The sequence below is a fragment of the Coffea arabica genome, chromosome 10e (assembly GCF_036785885.1).
Source record: "Coffea arabica cultivar ET-39 chromosome 10e, Coffea Arabica ET-39 HiFi, whole genome shotgun sequence".
Lineage (NCBI taxonomy): Eukaryota > Viridiplantae > Streptophyta > Magnoliopsida > Gentianales > Rubiaceae > Coffea > Coffea arabica.
Window position 1 is genome coordinate 4,958,960 of NC_092328.1, and position 18,680 is coordinate 4,977,639.

General features: G+C 34.1%; 2 protein-coding genes across 6 annotated transcripts; one reads left to right on the top strand and one right to left on the bottom strand.

The window, feature by feature from the left end:
• Positions 1-5,470: 5,470 nt before the first annotated feature.
• Positions 5,471-9,309, top strand: LOC113715014 (uncharacterized). Its single transcript, XM_027239163.2, has 9 exons — positions 5,471-5,584; positions 6,660-6,853; positions 7,236-7,352; positions 7,536-7,643; positions 7,793-8,159; positions 8,251-8,301; positions 8,390-8,488; positions 8,835-8,911; positions 9,054-9,309. The coding sequence occupies exons 1-9, from the start codon at positions 5,471-5,473 to the stop codon at positions 9,079-9,081; spliced, it is 1,155 nt and encodes a 384-aa protein (XP_027094964.2). The 3' UTR covers positions 9,082-9,309.
• A 525-nt stretch (positions 9,310-9,834) lies between these two features.
• LOC140015407 (agamous-like MADS-box protein AGL104) lies at positions 9,835-15,289 on the bottom strand. Of its 5 annotated transcripts, XM_072067960.1 has the most exons (13): positions 14,888-15,017; positions 14,589-14,792; positions 13,378-13,431; positions 13,241-13,273; positions 12,870-12,897; positions 12,435-12,463; positions 11,917-12,270; positions 11,753-11,814; positions 11,312-11,411; positions 11,056-11,106; positions 10,797-10,924; positions 10,431-10,504; positions 9,835-10,131 (listed from the first exon to the last, which is right to left on the bottom strand). In XM_072067960.1, the coding sequence occupies exons 7-13, from the start codon at positions 11,959-11,961 to the stop codon at positions 10,028-10,030; spliced, it is 564 nt and encodes a 187-aa protein (XP_071924061.1). In that variant the 5' UTR covers positions 11,962-12,270; positions 12,435-12,463; positions 12,870-12,897; positions 13,241-13,273; positions 13,378-13,431; positions 14,589-14,792; positions 14,888-15,017; the 3' UTR covers positions 9,835-10,027. The 5 variants fall into 5 exon arrangements, with proteins under 5 accessions (XP_071924061.1, XP_071924058.1, XP_071924059.1 ...); XM_072067957.1 differs by lacking the exon at positions 14,888-15,017 and adding an exon at positions 15,108-15,289 and having other exon boundaries at positions 11,917-12,463; XM_072067958.1 differs by lacking the exon at positions 14,888-15,017 and adding an exon at positions 15,028-15,289 and having other exon boundaries at positions 11,917-12,463.
• Positions 15,290-18,680: the final 3,391 nt, after the last annotated feature.

An 18,680-nucleotide genomic window follows, 5' to 3' on the forward strand; every position in this document is an offset into this window, starting at 1 on the left:
AACAATGCCCAAAAACAAATTCAATATCCCATAGATAATACAAAATAAAAGCCACTAGGTAAAGTCATGCAATATGCAATTACTAGCCAAAACTTGGTTGAAGTACTTAAAATTTTAAAAAAAAAATCAATAATGTACTCAATATAAAAAATATAGAATCAGATACTTGCTACGGCTAATAATGCATAAGCTTGAATAAATCTGAGGCAATCAGAACTCAGAAGTTAAGCCGTTGATAGACTAGCCTGATGTGCAGTGACTATCTTTGGCTATAAAAAATTTAGTATCAATAGCCAACAACAAATATATATATATATATATATATACACACACACACACACCACAGTCTAAACTACAAGCTCTCATGTTGCCGAACAACATGATTTCTATGCAAAATCTGGCCAATTATCGAACTCTTTGCACATCATAAATCCACCCCTCTAAAACTTGACGAATATTTTTTCCTCATTAAGGGAGGACGAATTTTTTGTATATTTCTATGGAACTTGAAAAAAAACCAGGGTAGCATTAGGAGGATACATTATTTTACACATCAAAGAGGCAAATAAGATGCAGACATGGAGCAAATCTTCAGAGAAACTAGGGACCTCCACCAAGAGAGCAATTCTATCCAAGAACGACTATTCAAGCACGATATAATGTACTGAATCGAGCTTATGCATTTAGAATGTAAACATGTTTATAGCATTGTTGATTCCTTATGTTAGTTATCCAAAAATTGTGCTGCTCATTTTTTTCTTGAACTTCATTTACTGCTCAATAAAAGGTATCATTCTATCATGGAAACGAAAAAAGATCCAGTAGCTCAAGTGAATCTATGAATAAACAACTGAAGAAGTTATGTCGACTGATGGAACTCAAAAGGAAGTGGCGGATATTGAAGTGAAGTTCACAATCAAGGCTTCCCCAGCTAGTACGTACGAGTTGAACTTGATGCTATGGAGAAGGAAAATGATTTACTTGAAAGGACCTTCCAAATTAGTTGGGCAAAGAACTTTAAATAGATTCATGTATTATTCAAAATAAGATCAATGGTTTATCATTTCATTCTAGAATATGAACTCTGTGCATAAGTGAGAGCAAATTTCTACTTCCACTAACATTATATGGAGTCTGAATAGGGTTGGGTTGTTAAATCTATGCATGGTTTTGAACTTCAAACAAGCACCAGACGACAAGTACATAGAATCAAGTAGACAGAAAAATTGTTGTTGTCTGGTTGTTCTCTTGAAATCTGGTGTTTTTACAAAATAAATGAGTGTGATTTGGAATATCTATAACGATTGGTTACTCTGAATAATTTCCTATTTTACAATGTTGTAGATCGTATGTTGGACATTCAACCCATTTGAATAAAGACCAATAAGGCAGCAACTATTCCTTGTTTCAGGGTTCATTCAAGAACTTGTAACTATTTGTAGATACCGAACTAAATAATGTTAAATTTTAAAAAACTAAATCAATCTTTTTTTTTTTTTCATTAATCATACTTCTGTAGCTTTTTGAGTAATGCAAATGAAAGGTTTTAAACAATGTCTGCTTTCACTTAATTTTCATGTATAGCTGATAATTTTTATGCTATTGTTGTACTACTTATTACCAAAAATCAAAATAATAAAAATTAGAAAGCAGGGACCATGATTTTTTTTTTTCTTTTGTACTTAACAGATTGTCTCGCAAAAATTAATATGAGAAGCGAAACCCATATTTGCTTTCGACCACTCAACAATCCATGTTTGCACGTTCAACTAGATCAAACTTGTTGGGATCATTTTATCAAGCATTCATTTGCCTCGATACTTTCATGTTATTTTTTATTTGTAGTTGTAACAAGCACTGCTAAATAAAGAGGATCAAGAGTTCTGGTTCTGATAATATTTTGCATGCAGGACAATACCATAAGTGCTGAAGTTTAAGTTATAATCCTCCTTTTCTATTTTATATCATCCTAAACACCCCACGATCTTCAAGTGAGGAGCCACAACAACTCTGTATATAGTGATCAGGTATTTTAGTTGGGTTGAACCATCTCATAATGAAAATTCTTCTCTAGTATTGGTTGGCGAAATCAAAATTCTTTATAATTATGACACAGTTCAAAGGTAAAAATCCTTGGTTTTTCATTAATTTTATCATCATAAAAGTAGATCAAAGTACTTATACATCATTAACTACACAGAAGTTGGATTAGAAAAAACTTAAACGAATCAAGCAAAGAGATTGATTGTGCTACTTGACTAATAAAATTGATTCAGCTTTGCAGACTAGTACAGTAGATATCCTATGTGATGAATCAGAGATTGTTCGGTGAACTTATAATGTGGTTTTTTTGGGGGATAATCTAGGTGAAGAGAATGACAAACCATAATAAGATAGATGGTCAAAAATAATGATTAAAGACTAAGATGGAAATTCTTATTGGCATAATGATTATGACTGATAAGCTATTAGTCAATCTTTAAGTTAAAGATAAAGATGGAAATCCTTATTCTCATGTATAACTGATAGGTCATTAGAAAAGGGTTCGAATGTGAAATCTTTTACTTACATTCCCTTCCTCAAAATTATCCAATCCATCTCTCCTCTACCAATATCAGGATTTGACTAAAATAAGAGCTTTGATTATTGATTGACATATAAAGTGTAATTTTGGTAGAGTATTCCATTGAAATAGTTATGTCATAACATTATATTTATATTCAAACTAAGCTAATATTGTGCTACCAAATCTCTCTCTATCTCTCTCTGTCAAATACATTCTTCTAGTTGTGAGTAAACAAAAATTCCTTCTGAAAAATAACACAGTGTTGGTCCACTAGTTATTCAAAAATAAAGTAATTTTAGAAAAAAATACAATGAATAATCCATGGTTAGTTATGCACGATTTTGTGATTGATGTTTAACTATCGATAGTAGTACATATGGTTATGTTGTCCTTAATCAAATGGCAAGCCTTAATTTCTACGTCTTGCTCAATGTGAAAAGGAAAGCAACCACAAAATTTTCTTACGAAAGAGGAAGTAAATGGAGACAAATAATTATCCATCTACAAAAGATTGGATACATTGCTATCTCCCCCCGTGGTTAATGAAATAAAAGATTGGTTAGGCAATACGACAATTTTTTCTTACCTGTCACAATTCTACAAGTTGAAGTGATTTAGACAGAGGCAAATTACATAAAACTAAGGTCTTGCTATAATTAATAGTAGCTTTCCGTTTTTTTGTCCTTGTAAGCAAGATAAGGCTGTCTAGATTTCAATCTTCACATAGCACATCAGAGTATCAGTTCAGGTACTTAATTTCTCTCTTTCTATATCTCTGTGTAAAACTAATATCACCCATCCTCTATTCTTTTTCCTGTTGTACTTCATTTCTTTGTTATGCTGTTTTCTGATCTTTTTAACGCTGATGTTTTAGCTGCCTCATCATAACATAATTTCAAACTTTCTACCCATGTGATATCATATTTCATTTTCAGCTTTGGGCAAAGATTTCTATCACCGAACTAAGACTAGTTACGGTAAAAATTCTTTCATTTCTGTACAATTTTTAGATGATTTTTATGGCGTTATTCTTATATCAAAACTCTTGTACATTATTTATCCTGTGCGTGTTTTCGTTTCTCAGGTGTAATAAATGGTGTGTGATATCTTTAGCTGTACTGTTGGGCACAAATTAACTGGCCTAACTGTGTATTATTTTATGCCATGATTTTCATTATCTCATTCTCTCATCGCATAAACTATACTTTAATCATGGCTATGTGGATTGCTGGTTTCAGGAGCTAATCAGTAAATTGATATCTATAATTTTACTTATCAAAGTAATGTCGTCTGGGAAGAAAAAAAAAATGAAGAAAATAGAAATCTAGATAGGTGAGTTTTACCCCCAATTTAATTCCTTCCTAGGCAATCAATAGAAAAAATTGAAAGTCTTTAGGAATTACAGATCTTGGGTTCAGACCCTTTTCGTCCTCTTCATTTCTTAAATCTCATCTTTTCCTACTAAAAAAAATATTTTAAAAAAAGTTTGAAAATGGACAATAGAGAGGAAACGTTACCGGTGACCCTAAGGTTAATAGTTTTTTCTTGGAAAAATTTCACTTTTCGTCCCTAAACTTTGGGCTAGTTACATATTTCATCCCCTAATTTTGTGATGCAACAAATTTAATACATGAATTATCAATTTTCAGAAATATTTAGTCCAGAAACGGCAAATTAATCAATTTAGACGGAAAAAGGTCATGTGACCAGCACACGATCATGATTGATTTGTTAATACAGTTCTTTATTACTAGAAACGATGACAATTTGTCCAGATTGGCTTGTTGTTTGTATTTACAGTGTTTTTGATGATTAATTGAGGTACCCCTTTGCATACAAGCACAAGTAAATTGCTAAACTAAAGCATTTTCATTACCAAAATTTGTAGAATATGCAATGCAACAACAGGGTTGGTTTTTGATAAAATAGAAGAAAATCATAAACAGTCATTTTTTTTTATTTTTTTATCTTGTACAGAAACTACCAACTGTTTATAACTTTTCGTTTATCTTGTCCCCAAACTACAACTTTTTTGTAGTTTTTTTTTATGTTCTCCAAAAATGAAAAAAAATACCAGCTGTGCATGGGATTTTTTGTGGGTTTCTTTTATTTCCTATAAATTATCAACAGTTTATGGCTTCCTCCATATATAGGTAAAAATATTTTTAAATATTTTTTAACATGTTCATGAAAGAGAAGTTTTGTAACATTTTTAACATAAATTTATCATAGGCAAAAAATATTATTGTAATATTTTACTTATGAAGCCAATTTCTTTTTCGGAATTTTTTTCCTTAATAGCCGCGTGCTGGTTATGTGACCCTTTTCCATCTAAATCGATCAATTTGCTATTTCTGGACTAAATGTGTCCAGAAATTGGTAATTCATGTATTAAATGTGTTGCACCACAAAGTTTGGAGACGAAATATGTGCTTAACCCAAAGTTTGGGGATGAAAAGTGGAATTTTCCAATTTTCCTTTGGTATAATATAGTAAGTCCTTTAATGAATTAACAAGAGGAACAAAAATGAGTAGGATCAGTTTTTTTTCTGAATTTATCAACTATTTCTATACACTAGATACATGCGACATACTAACTCGAAGTAGAAGAATAAAAACCAAGTAAATGCATAAGACCATATTTACAGCATTTGGAAAGTATGTTTCTCAATGAGAAAATACAAAAAGCAAATGGTCCAAAGAAGAGGAAAGAAAAAAAAAAAAAAGACTAAGATAACATGACAAAGTTTTACCGTCAAATGTCTTTTTTTTTATATATATATTTTTGAAAATGCTTATTTTAGTATTAGGCATTGATTCTTTCAATAAGTAGTGATTTGATCCTGCAATTCATGTAAGTTCATGTATGTGCTAATAGTTTATCAAGGCCGCAAGAAAAATCAAATGGAGAATATTGAAGATTACGTGAACAAGATGTTGTTTGATGACACTGAGGAAGCTGCTAATAATCACAATGTCAACGATACAGCCCTGCCTGCTATGCCTCCTCACCATGCAGTACGTTTTCTTTTTCTCCAATATGTATCTACTTTTATTTCAAGAAGTCGTACGACACAGTGTTCATAGGCTTTTCCAACTACTTTTTGGTAAATTTGATATGAATTTATAAAATGGGATAACATTTGAATACTTTAACTTTATTTATTGTGCTTCATAAAGTCAAATCATATTCTCTTACTTTTCTCGTTCATTTATATTGCTAGGTTGCTTTAAATAATAAAGACTTCTTATGATCTTGCGTATATTGTATTATAATTCTTCATAAGGTTTGTCTAGTATGAAATTTGTTGTAAATACTATTCACCATGCATGTCCTCAGTAATTTGCATCATGGTTATCACATTTTACACATTTATGTCAAAACTTAAAGAAACGTGACATTTGATTACATACGAACAACATTAAATTGTTCTTTACTTTCCTAAAACCACTCCTTGAAAAAAAATTGTCCTTGAAATACTTTAGTATAAGTTCACAGAAAACTCGCAAAAGAGGTCTTCTAGCTAGTGGTTATGGTTGAAAACTCGTAATTTAGAATTCGTGAGTTTAAAATTTTCTTTTTCTTCCTTGCTTCTTAAATCCCGCTCTTTCCCTGCTACTTTTTGACAAAAAATAACTCATGGAAAATTCTTTCAACTTTTTGATAAAAAAATTTATAAGTTTGGGAACTTACACTTATTTTTTGGATACTTGTGGGTTATGTACATTCCATGAAATTGTTGCCAATGCCATTTCCGTTAACTTGTTACCTAATCACTTAACGATCCAAAACTTTTTGTGCTATTCAAACATTGACAAGGGCTGAAGGGGATTTTGGTTTGATTTTACCTCGATAACTTTATGCAAAACGGATTGCTTTTCTAGTTATATTGTGTATCTCAAAATTCATTGCCACATTGAAATTAACACAAAACATCTTTAAAAAGAAGAGTTAAATTAATAGAAGTTGAGACTTTCTAAACTAGCAAAATGTGGGCAAAATCTTGAATTAGGTAGTCCAATTATCAAATTAAATAGCATACAAGAAGTTATAATTCTAAATAAAAGTCTCGGTCTCCTTGTAACTTGCCAGGCAGAAACATCCACGGACCCTGAGGCACCAATACCAGTGGAACAGCATGCTATATACCGTGACCTATATGCGGCGGCATTCGGTGTAGATGATAAAGATGCCGGTCAGCTAGCTCAGTTTTCACCCTCTCCTGTGGAGTTCAGCTCCGGTGCCAATATCTCTGTCGTACCAGAATCGTTCTCTACTGCTTTAGGGTATGTTTAATTACACATTCAAGTGCTCCTAGTTCCATTTTATATTGCCTAGTTAGTTCTACATCTCTTTTATAGCACTTGCATTTGCAGAAAGGCAATAATCTTTCATTTTCTTCGGTAAACTTGGGAGCCAGGAAGTCCCTCAAAGCAATGGCAATACCTGTATTATGCTAGGACCATTGTCAGCTGTTTTTGGTTATAAATAAAGAGTTTTTTTTTTATTTTTTTAGTAATTCATGCAATACTCTCGTTCTTTATCGATAGTTTCATTCAAGTCATTGCAATTTATTCCCAAGTTAACTTTTTAACACTTTTATAGAACTTGCATTTGCAAAATTTGGGAAAGAAAGGGTAATTCTTTTATTTCACTTTTGCAACTTAGGAGCCAAAAAATTCCTCAATGGGATCAAGTTGAGCAGTTCTCATTCCCTCCTATTCACTACAACTCAGAAAGTGCCAATACTTCCATTATGCAAGAATCGTCATCCAGGGACTTGGGGTACCTTCTGTTTTTCTACCATTATTTGAGTGTAATTAAAAAGTAGCATATTGTTATCTATCCTAATGATAATTGCTTGTTTGATCAAAAGTATATTGAAGCATCAATTATTTCATCTCTTCACCCGAAATTAAGAAAACTTTCACTGCTCTTCTGTCGCTAATATTGGGTTTTTGTTGTCAGGTCCCAACAGCAATCAGATGTTCAACAGCCAAATCTGGCACCACAGAAATCAAGTTCACTGGAACCAATACCCATCCTGGTTAAGTCCAAGTCCTACATTGCATTGAGGTACCTAAGATGTTTCTTTTTCCGTTATTTGTGTTTGTGTTTTTTCCTGTCAGTAAGTTAAGTTGATTCGACATTAGTTATAGCAATTTACTTCACTGAGTTGAGGCAAGCTTATAAGGTTTTTGTATGACCTACTGTAATCTTTGCAGTATTCATCCTGATGCTGGTGCCTCGTCCCAGCATCCAAGTCAAGGCTTGCCAGCGTTGGGCTCAAGCTACACTAATCAAGCCCTTGATACTGGTGCCTCATCCCAGTATCCAAGCCACGGCTTGCCAACGTTAGGCTCAAGCTACACCAATCAAGCCCTTGCTCAACAACACTCCAGCTGGCCTGTTCAACAACTTTCACCAGATGCAAGCTCAAGCTTGACTCCTGAAGAAGTAGTGCGTGGATCAACTTATCGAGGACTGTCATTAGGTTTAAGTTCAAAACCCGGAGTACTTTCAATAGGCTCCATATGGAATCATAGAGAAGTTGACCTTAATGCCTGGGCCCCAGCTTCTCAAGCTCCACAGGTATATGACCTAATGAACTTTACTTAAAAGAGTGTTTATGTTATTCTACAGTCATCAGAGCTTACAAAGGACCCATTTTTTCTATATGCAGCGACTTAGCAGCGTTAGTGTCTCTACTTCGGCAACTCAAACAGCTCAACAGGTATATGTTCAATGAACTTCACTTACGAGTAGTTGTGTACTTCTATCAGACATCAAAGCTTACACAGGAACCTTTCTTGTATATACAGGGACTCAGCGGCACCAATGCCTCAGCTTCGGCTACTCAAGCCACTAGCTCATCCTCTGCTCCGGCTACTCAAGCCACTAGCTCATCATCAAACACCAGGGTAAGTATAAAAAAGTTGGGGTTTCATCTTAGCCCATTTGATTGTCTCCAATTTATAATGGTCAGTCGGTGTGTATAGAAAATGTGATTGTCTAATGTTTATATTGTATAAATTTATGCGTATAAGCTATACAATTAAGAAGTATCTATCTTTACCTGGAAATACTCCATGTCTACTCGTACATAATTATTTCATACAGTATATACAAAAATCTACTGTTTAGTAGAGAATTTTGCAGAATTTCACATTTACCAAATGCTTTAGAATGAAATCTGGGTATAATAATTGGTCAGGATTCAGTCTTTTACTAATCATTTTTTTTGGGACAAAACTTTATGAGATATAGAAGAGAAGAGCCACTTGGGAAGCCGATGCAACTGCACAGAATGACCGTACTATTTTCCGAACCTGGATTCGTCAAATGTATGCATCTCCGTCTTTGACAATTTTTCATTCTTGCTTCTTTGTTAATGATCATCCTTAAATTTTTTAAGTTAGTAATTAAGGTTTAGTAACTATAGTAATCTTGATACTTCACCAGGTATGAACATACAATTTTTCGCAGGTCTGCTGATGGAAAAAATCAGAAGTGATAGCCACAGAGGCCTAATCGACATTGTATGGTGTAGAAGAAACTTCTCATTAGTATTAATCAATACTGTTTTTTTCCTGAATTTGGATTTGGGTTTGTGGTTGTCTCTTAAGTGCAACTTGGGAGTTTTTAACTGAGATTCTTGTTCTTTTTTTTTTTTTTTCCTTTTCAATTACAACTGGGATGTTATAACTATTTTTCTTTTTAAAGTCTGCAACTTAATATTGCATATCTGTGCTCTGCTTCTAGTTTTAGCACTTTCATGTATGTGAGCTTTTTATCCGTCAAAGTAAGTTTTTACCTGATTTGCATCTCTGACTCCGAACATTTCCACCTCCTTGCCAACCCAAGCTCAAGATCTTGCAAATATTTTATTCGAGAGTATATAAGATCTTTGGAGCATGTAACAAGTTTGTCTACATTAGACAAACCTCTTATCCATTGATCACACTTATCAGTGCATTCAATGGATTAATTAGCTTCCAAAGCTTGCTTGTTCTTTCGATCAAGGTTCTCTAATCCCATCGTTTTCAGTAGCCAAGCAACCGTGTTTAGTAGTATGCCTGAGAGCAAAAATAGAGCTCCCATTATCTAGTTTTGCCTCTGAACAGTTGCATGTTTAGAATTGGCTATCTGAAACCTATTGTTTCTTAAAAATCACTGAGCATTCTTCTTTCATTCTACATTAAACGAAGACAATCTACAACTGACTCCCAGTTTTAATTTGAAAACTGAAATTTGTTACTAGTCTATGTGAAGAACCCGGAGCCTACTTTTAGAATATAAATCTTAGGGCCAGAAGCTATTTCAGCTAATATCGAAACAAAAAAAAAATGAAACATCAGATCCAACACTTTTGGCAATTAATAACATAAAAGATATAAGATACAGCCATACACTTAATAAACTTCAGCAACATCTCATCCTCTACTGATCCAAATGTTCAGCTAGTCTTGAAGCAACATTTTCGTCTCGTGTTTTGCGAGTTCCCCAGTTTTGAGTTCTTCATTGAGGGGCATCACATCTGGATATTCTGCTCCACTATTTCTTCCTGGTGGCAAGGTAAACAAGATATACCACTTATAACTAAAATCTTTTACATGCCAAACACTAATGACATGAAAAAGAAATGCATGCATTTGCCTGGAGACCTATTAAAATGTGAGATACCTCTGGATATAATTCGAAGGATTTTTTTGAACAATCCTACTCCAACAGAAGGAAACTTATTGGTACCAACCAACATCATAGTTTTTAGTATCTGAATATTTATTAGAATATGTAGAGGTAAGAAATACTACATGACTAATCATCATGTATAATTCTGATTAACTGAAGTCTGAAACTTGCCGTCTTTCATGTTCCCAAGGTTCAAGTTACAGCTACTTTCTTCTAATGGGACACAAGGAGTGGAGATATCATCCCTGAGAAACAGAAGACAATCAAATTAAATATGCTGCCACAATGTCTCTTTTTTTTTTTTTTTTTTCTTTGTTGTAGTTTTCCTTAAATGGTTTGAAATTAATAACTTCAAAAGTTTCCAACATATCCGGGTGACAGGTGTTACATTCAAGAAGAATAGATAATTAAATAAAGGAGATAGGAGAGGTGTTAAACATAAAGAAAGTGACGCTATTATCCTGACTTATGAGTAACAGGATCAGGGAAAAAAAGAAAAAGTGAATTCTAAAGACTGCTGCACCATTGGATATATACCTGGTATCAACATTGACAATAGGTGAATCTAAAGTAAGTCCATTGTAGCAACCATCAGGTAACCAATTCAGAACCTCAGTACTCCTCTGCGAGGATTGGCCCTCTTTTGGTGAACTTAAAATTGTTCCCTGTATCAGGAAAACTTTCTTCAATGTGGCATTTAGCTAGCATTAGCAACATAAATTCATTAGCAAATGTGGGTAGAGAGAGGAGGATATAGTAGGATACTAAGCTATTGGTAAGGTTTCCTATTGATTACCTCCAAAATCTTAGGATGATATGAACGTACAAGATTGCTTTCTAGTTGTTCCTGGAAATAAAGAAACGCAGAAAAAGATCTTTAAGTACATGATTTCTCCGACATTTACCTAAAACAAGTTCCAGAGTATGTGTCTTGTGTATCACTTTAAATATTCAAGGGTTCCGCGCATGGCAAAAGGTCATCCATTTAATACGGTTCCCAAAGTGTGCATTATGGTAAATCCATGAATCATATGCCATTCAAGAACACAGACCTTTCTATTTGTCACAGAATCCAATAGGTCTTCAAGGAGTTTCTCACATGATTCAAGCTCCTCCATGGATGTCATACTTCCCAGGTCAGGTTCAAACATCCTATTGCAATTGATAGTGACAGCGGCAAGAAGTTAATTCCAACTACACCTTGTAAGTTGAAAGGAAATGATCCCACCGTGTAAATAAAGAAGCAGGTAAAACAGAAAAAATAACTTTGTAAAATGGTGTCCTTTCTGCTAACCGTGTTATTCTCACCATTTTTTCTCTTCTTAGCTAATCAGTGTGCAGCTTATTGTAATAATCGTAATTTAACAAACCAAGTTTAAGCACATAATTTTCTTTCCATCTAGTCCCTTCTTTATTTACTTTTTCTTAGACTTAGATTGGAGAGAACTTAAGGAAAGCATATGAGCTCTCGAAAATTAAAATAAATTAACCACCTCAAATGTTCCTCAGCTAATTGAAGCTGTTGCTGCAAGCTGCAAATTTCCCGTGAAAGTTCCTGACATGATGATTGAGATTCTGTGAAGCCTTCTAGAATGGTGAACGTCTATAACATGGGTTTAACAAAATATTGGAAGATAAAACAAGCAGGTATCTATACCTCAAATTCAGAGGACTTTCCTACAGGCCTGGATCCAGAGGTCATTGTTAATTGTATTGTGCACCCTCAAATGAATCAATTTGAATCACAATGGCATTTGTAGTCAAATTTGGATTGAAATAAAGAAGTCTTGGATATCAATTCAAGATTCAGAGACACTGCATAATTCTACATGGGTATATATGTTTTCTATATCTAGTATAGGATGCCAACCATGAAATTTGTGAAGCTCCTGACAGTGATGAGCACCGCACCTAAACAATTTAGGCATGAGTGGAATCTAGCTGGAATACATAGGAACCATAACATGGTAGTATGTGATTCTGTGTAGCACGGCTTCTGCTAATTGGAGAACTGCACAAGCTCCACAATTTTGAGCTATATATTGAAAGCATGTTCTATATCACAAGCACAAGTAAACAATCCCAAGTACCGAAAACCAGCCAGACATGCAAAGCAGACAAATACAAAGTTGTCAATAGATTATATTATGCGGACTAAATGTACCATCTTCACACCTGAGTTGGTTCAGACTCCTGATCACATGCTGCATGAAGAAAATAATGAATCAGATTCTGGGGAGAAGTACCAGATGGATATGAAAAGTATAAATGTCCGAAGAAAAATAGTCAAATTTGTAGCGTGCCAAATGGAAGAGAACACTAATTAAAGACTGCACCTTGCAGCATTAGTGAATTACTTGGTGTACGCTAACGCAGGTGAACAAATTAACAAGTCTTGTTTCTTTTGTAGTTGTTACTGCAGTTTAGGCCAATATAGATGTCACAATTTATTACTCTTTACTACACCGAATTTTTTTTCTAAATAAAAAAAGTAGCAAATCAAGATGGTTATATACAGTTACTGTTCCTTATAATTTGCACTAGTAAAAATTCCAACTCGAGGAACCAAAAAGAAATAAAGAAGACTAGAAAAGGTAGTTATAGTCTCACCTCTTTATCTTGAAGAATACCGAATAAGCTGAAGTGAACAACAAGCATAAGTTAGGAAAACAGTAAAAAATAAGTGAAACACCATAATCACAATTCAAGATCAAATATATCAGTGCCCAATTAAAATTGTATTTCGATGTTTACACCATCAGCTTCCTGAATGAACTACGTGAGAAAGTAAGTGTCATGGCTTTTTCTTTTCTTTTTTCTTTTTTCAAAATGCAATGCAAGCCCATATTTCATTAGATATCAATCTAATAAACATATATAATTATCTGTCTCCAATCAGTAGTAAACGGGACAACCCCATAAAACTATTTAGTTGAAAAGCTACATAAAAATATTAGATCGAGAGGATATTGAATACAAACTGTTCTTGGTCCAAGCACTGGGGAGCAAGAGCACTGCCAGAAAGGAAGAAATTGTCATGCGAATGCTTTTCTGCTTTGCTTTAACAGAAAAAAGAAAAAAAAAAGGGAGAAAAACAAACAATTTTATTTGGACATACTTTTCCCTTTCTCTATTAGAGAGATCAACGAAACGAGCAAACACGTCTTCAATCCTGCGATTTAGAGTTATTATATTAGTAGTTTCTAGTAGATGATAAGTTGGATACTTGGAACTCGGAAAAATTATATCTAAAATAAATTAAAAGAAAAAAGGAAACAGCAAATCTGCAATAAAAAAAAAAAAAGAAGAAATTTGGCAAGCAACGACATGACATGCTTCAAAGAAGTCATGAAGAAAGGTTCAAATTTAGCCTCAAGTGGACAATAACATACAAGTAAACTCAAGCGCTTACATAATTCAGGATTTTATTTATTTTTTTGAACATAAGAAAAGTAACTTCGAATTGTTGAATTGTTGTGATGCTTTTCTTGTAATTTCTCTATGATGTCCAGAATCATGTTTAACATTAAAATGCGCTTTATAACTTAAAATCTCATCCTGAAAAAAGTTTTAAATTTTTTACACACCTAAGTTCAGATGTGTGTAGCCTTAAAAAAAAAAAAAAAAAAAAGATGTGTGTAAAGACAAGCATGGCATACATATACTAGTCTACTAGACATATGTCTAGTCATCAGACTTTTAGTGCTGGTCTCACATATTCCTGGAACTTAATAGGATGTAGAATCTGATATTCCCAAGTATAATTACAAGATTATTTCTCTCCAGGGAAAAAGGAGTCAGAAATTCTTTGCTTTGACCTATGTCGGTTGAAAACGCAACCAGTGGTCGTTATTTAATATTACAGAAAATTTAAATGTCTTTTTTTTTTTAACGACCAGAATTGTTAAATATGGGTAGCCTAATTAACTTCGGAATGAATGAATACTCTGCTCAATTTGATGACTCAAATAATCGTTTTTGTTTCCTCTGATTTTATAACATTGCATGCGAAATATCCATTCATGCATGTTACAACACAAATTTCACACAAAACTATGAGGACTATTTATAATAAATCAAAAACCTCAAATCTTGACAAGAGGTGTACAAACTTTTTTTTTTTTTGAATGACATTTAACAAACTAAACTCGTAATTGGAAAATTATTCATCCAAAAGTGCTTTAAGTTGTCTTCACCAGGAAACCAAAAAGAAGAAAAGTTCCTTGGTGTCATCACAATGATTCACAGACAAGGAAATTGATAAGGTGCAATATATGGAGATTTACTAAAAGCTAGTACAATTGGTAATGAGTTCTTTTTACCATGTACCTCTTTTGGGTAGAGAATTGAGTAAGACGACCAGCAGGAGAGAACATCAAGAGGGCAATTTCAACATCACAAAGAGTGGAAAGTTCATAAGCTTTCTTGAGAACCCCAATTCTACGCTTGGAGAATGTGACCTGCCTACTTGTGGTGCTCTCGATTCTCTTCATCTGGAGCTTTGCACGACCCATCTATGATGAATCGTTTTGTCTACACGAAAAGAAGCTCAAGTTAGAGTACAAGATCACTGATGACATATATAACACCATACTAATATGCTTAAGGAAAAAGTAAGCTACATATACTGTTGAGAAAAGAATTGTTTGTCACAGACACCTATGAACCCTGAAGTTGTATTGAAAATGATAGGAGAAGAAGAAAGGAGATGAAATTTGGGACTAAGGACGAAGAATTTAAGATTACTAGATTGGGATGATTTAGTTACCAAAATAAAATTTTCCTTTCTTTTTGGTTTTCTTGTTACCGAAATACTAATATTGGTCTTTTAGGTTCAGTGGATCAGACCCTTTCATTTGATGACACGGTATAGCATCAGAAAGCATTCCAACCCTGGATGTTGTTTTGCTCTTCATTTGGCGTTAAATTAATGCTTGCGTTACTTATTGAGAAAGAGATTTCATTTTCAGATGCAACTGAGTCAACCTGCTGTAGTCTAAGGGGAGGGTTGGGTTGAAGAAAAGAAAAAAAAAAAATTGTTGTAGTCTTGAGGCTGCTATTTTCATTGCCTCTCCTAGCTAGTTTGAGTTTTGTCCAATTATATATAATTTCGTCAAATATGCTAACACAAGTCCTAATTATCATCAAGCATCTGTTCCTTTTTTTTTTTTGCCCTCCTTGCAAACCTTACATAGGGAAGAACAACGCATCTTAATTTGCAATAATCTCACGTCATTCTGCTAGAATTACTTATCACACATCAGAGTCTCACTCAAATGTAAGTACATGGTTTTCAAGAAAATATCATATCTTACTTATTGTCATAAAATCAGAGGTTATTTTCTTCTTCTTCTTCTTCCCTTTTTTTTTTTAATTGTTGAGTATCAAAGTATGGATATCCAAAGGTCCAATTTTAGTTTTGGATCTTTTATCTCATATGTTCAGTCAGATTAGCAGACTAGATATTGTTCATGATTAGCACTTTGAGTAACGAGAAAAACTCATCGTTGGTACATACTCTATGCATGGTTAGTTAATTTTCTTTCCACCCAAAGCCTGTTAATTTGCTGGATGCGCCCCCGGTTCCAAACGAATTCTGGCAAATCTTCACACAACTTTGTTGTAGTAACATGTACTATATGTGAATGTGTGTATCTTCTTATCTTTTACTGCAAGATGAACCTGGTCGCGTTCTTTTCTGATCATTACCTGCTATCTCTTGGTCGACTATGACAACCCTACTAAGTATAATAAGCCACATTTTTTTTTTGGGATAAGCAACATCCAAGAAACACCTCTTCCCCGGAATAGCAAGTTTTGTCGTGTAAGTTCCAATTCCCCATTCCAAGTTCCAAGAGAGAGCAAAAAAAAAAGGAATAAATGCAGCATTGATAGGATTGGCAACGAGACGGATTTGGAGCGACAACCCCCCCCCCCCCCCCCCCACACACATTCACCGCCCTCATCCGTCCCTACCGCCATTCCCGCCGCCCTGCCCTGCTACCCCGTGGGTTCCCCACCATGCCGTGCTAGTATTTTTATTTTTTATATAACTTTATGTTTATATATGTATCATACTAAAATTTTCTAATCATTCTTTTGAATTTTCAGTTAAAAAAAATTTAACATGAAATAAAGTTTAAAAATGATTTTAACTTTGTGAATCCGTTTCTCTATATTTGATATTACATAAATTCTAATATCATTATTTTTTTATAAAAAACATGCCATAACCAAAAAAAAGTAAACTAAAATAACAAAGTTGCCATTTTACCACAAAATTAAAATATTATATTATATTATATATTTTATGTTATATATGTGTGTGTATGTATGTGTGTGTCTGTGTGGCGCAGAGCAGAGGTATCCTCACTCGCTCATATTCTGTTTCAAAATGGGGGAGGGGGGGGAACCTCCCTCATGGGTCGAGTACCTAATTGTCATCCCTAATTATTGATCCATCAACATTTTATATTTGATTCCACTTTGCACTCTTTGATTATATTTGGTCAATTTCATCTCTAAACTTTAAAATGATACACTTTAGTCTCTAAAATATAAAATTTGTCATGCTTAAATAAAATTATTGACAAAAATGATATAGATTTTATATTTAAGTGGGATAGGTTTTGTATTCTAGGGACTAAAGTGTGACAAATTTTATATTTATAAACTAAAGTGAAATAAATTTTATACTTTAAAGATTAAAAGTATTCCTGTTGACCTTGGTCGATCAATCCTTGATTTTGATGATTAACAAACCAAAATGTAGATTTGGGCTAATGTTTTTATGTGAGTAATTTGTTAGAACAGATTCTTGTGGCATAAAAGAAAAAGCAAAAACAGGGCACTCATGTCGGACGCTATCGGACGTCCGAAAGAATAAAGAACATCAAGAAGGAAACTCTGTCGGACGCTCGTGAGGAAGCATCGGACGTCCGGAAGGATCGGACGCACGCCTCGGACGCACATCGATCGCATCGGACGTCCGAGAAATTTCGCAAAGATTTGATGACTCTCTGCCTACGTTCGGACGCAGGGTTCGGACGTCCGACAGGTGGTTTGGACGCAGGGTTCGGACGTCCGACAGGAGGTCTCGGACGTCCGACAGGCCAACGGCTAGTTTTGACAGCATTTAATATTTGACCGTTGGAGAGCCTTTTGAAGCTATTTCTCACCTTCTATAAACACCCCAAAGCACAAGAAGACAAGGGACTTTTGCCAACACAAAATACAAGCTTACAAGTGAGATTTTTGAGTAGAAAGATTCTTTGTTGGTTGTATAAGGGGTTGGGAAAGTTGGGTTGTGAGGTTGCTCAAGTGAAAACCTTGGTGAAGGTGAACCTATCACTTGGAGTGGTAAAACCTTGGTGAAGGTTGCCTCATTTGTATAAAATAGTTCTTAATTGGGTGAGTGATCTTTCAAGTGTAGGTTGTTGAGGGTTAACTAGAATTGTTGTAAAACTCCTTGGCTCAACCAAAGAGTATTTGGGGTGAGGAAGGAGTGAACCTTCACTTGTACATCTTGGTTAGCATCGCCATCAATTGAAGAGGCTATTGGATTGATATTTGGTTTGCATTTCTTATCTTTTCTCTTTAATTAAGTTTTCTTTATTGTGCTTAAATTTGATATATCTTTGTGCATCATTGTGAAATTGTTTGTACTCATTGGGTTGCACCGGGTATTACAATTGGTATCAGAGCTTGGTCTCTTTTGATCAAGCTTAACCGCTTAGAGTAAAGATCATGGCAACCATAAAAGTTTCTTTTTTAGAAGGGCAATCTATTGATAGACCACCTATGTTTAATGGTTCTCATTTTAGCATGTGGAAACAAAGAATGATGATTTTCTTACAATCCGTTTATATTGAATTATGGTATGTGGTAGAAGATGGTCCTTATGAAACTAGAATAGTTGACTCCACCACCAATTTGAGTAGATTAAAGACTAGACAAGAATTGAATGAAAAAGACAAGAGATACCTTTCTTTAAATGCCAAGGCCATGTGTATATTGTACAATGCATTAGATGTAAATGAATCTAGCAGGATTAAAGGTTGTAAATCAGCTAAAGATATTTGGGATAAATTGTGTGTATTTCATGAAGGTAACCAAGATATTAAAGAACAAAAGAAATCTTTGCTTGTTTCTCAATATGAATTTTTCAAAATGCATCCTCTTGAAAATGTTGATAAGATGTGTAGTAGATTTTGTGACATTATTGAAGATCTTAAATTGCTTGGAAAAGAATATTCTTTGGGTGAGAAAAATAGAAAGATTTTGAATGCCTTGCCAAAAGAATGGGAAAACAAAATAAATGCTATAGAAGAGGCAAAGGATTTAAATTCTATGTTCATTGAATCTCTTGTGAATACCCTAACCTCTTATGAATTAAAGCTGAAATTCAAAGTGCAAGAGGAA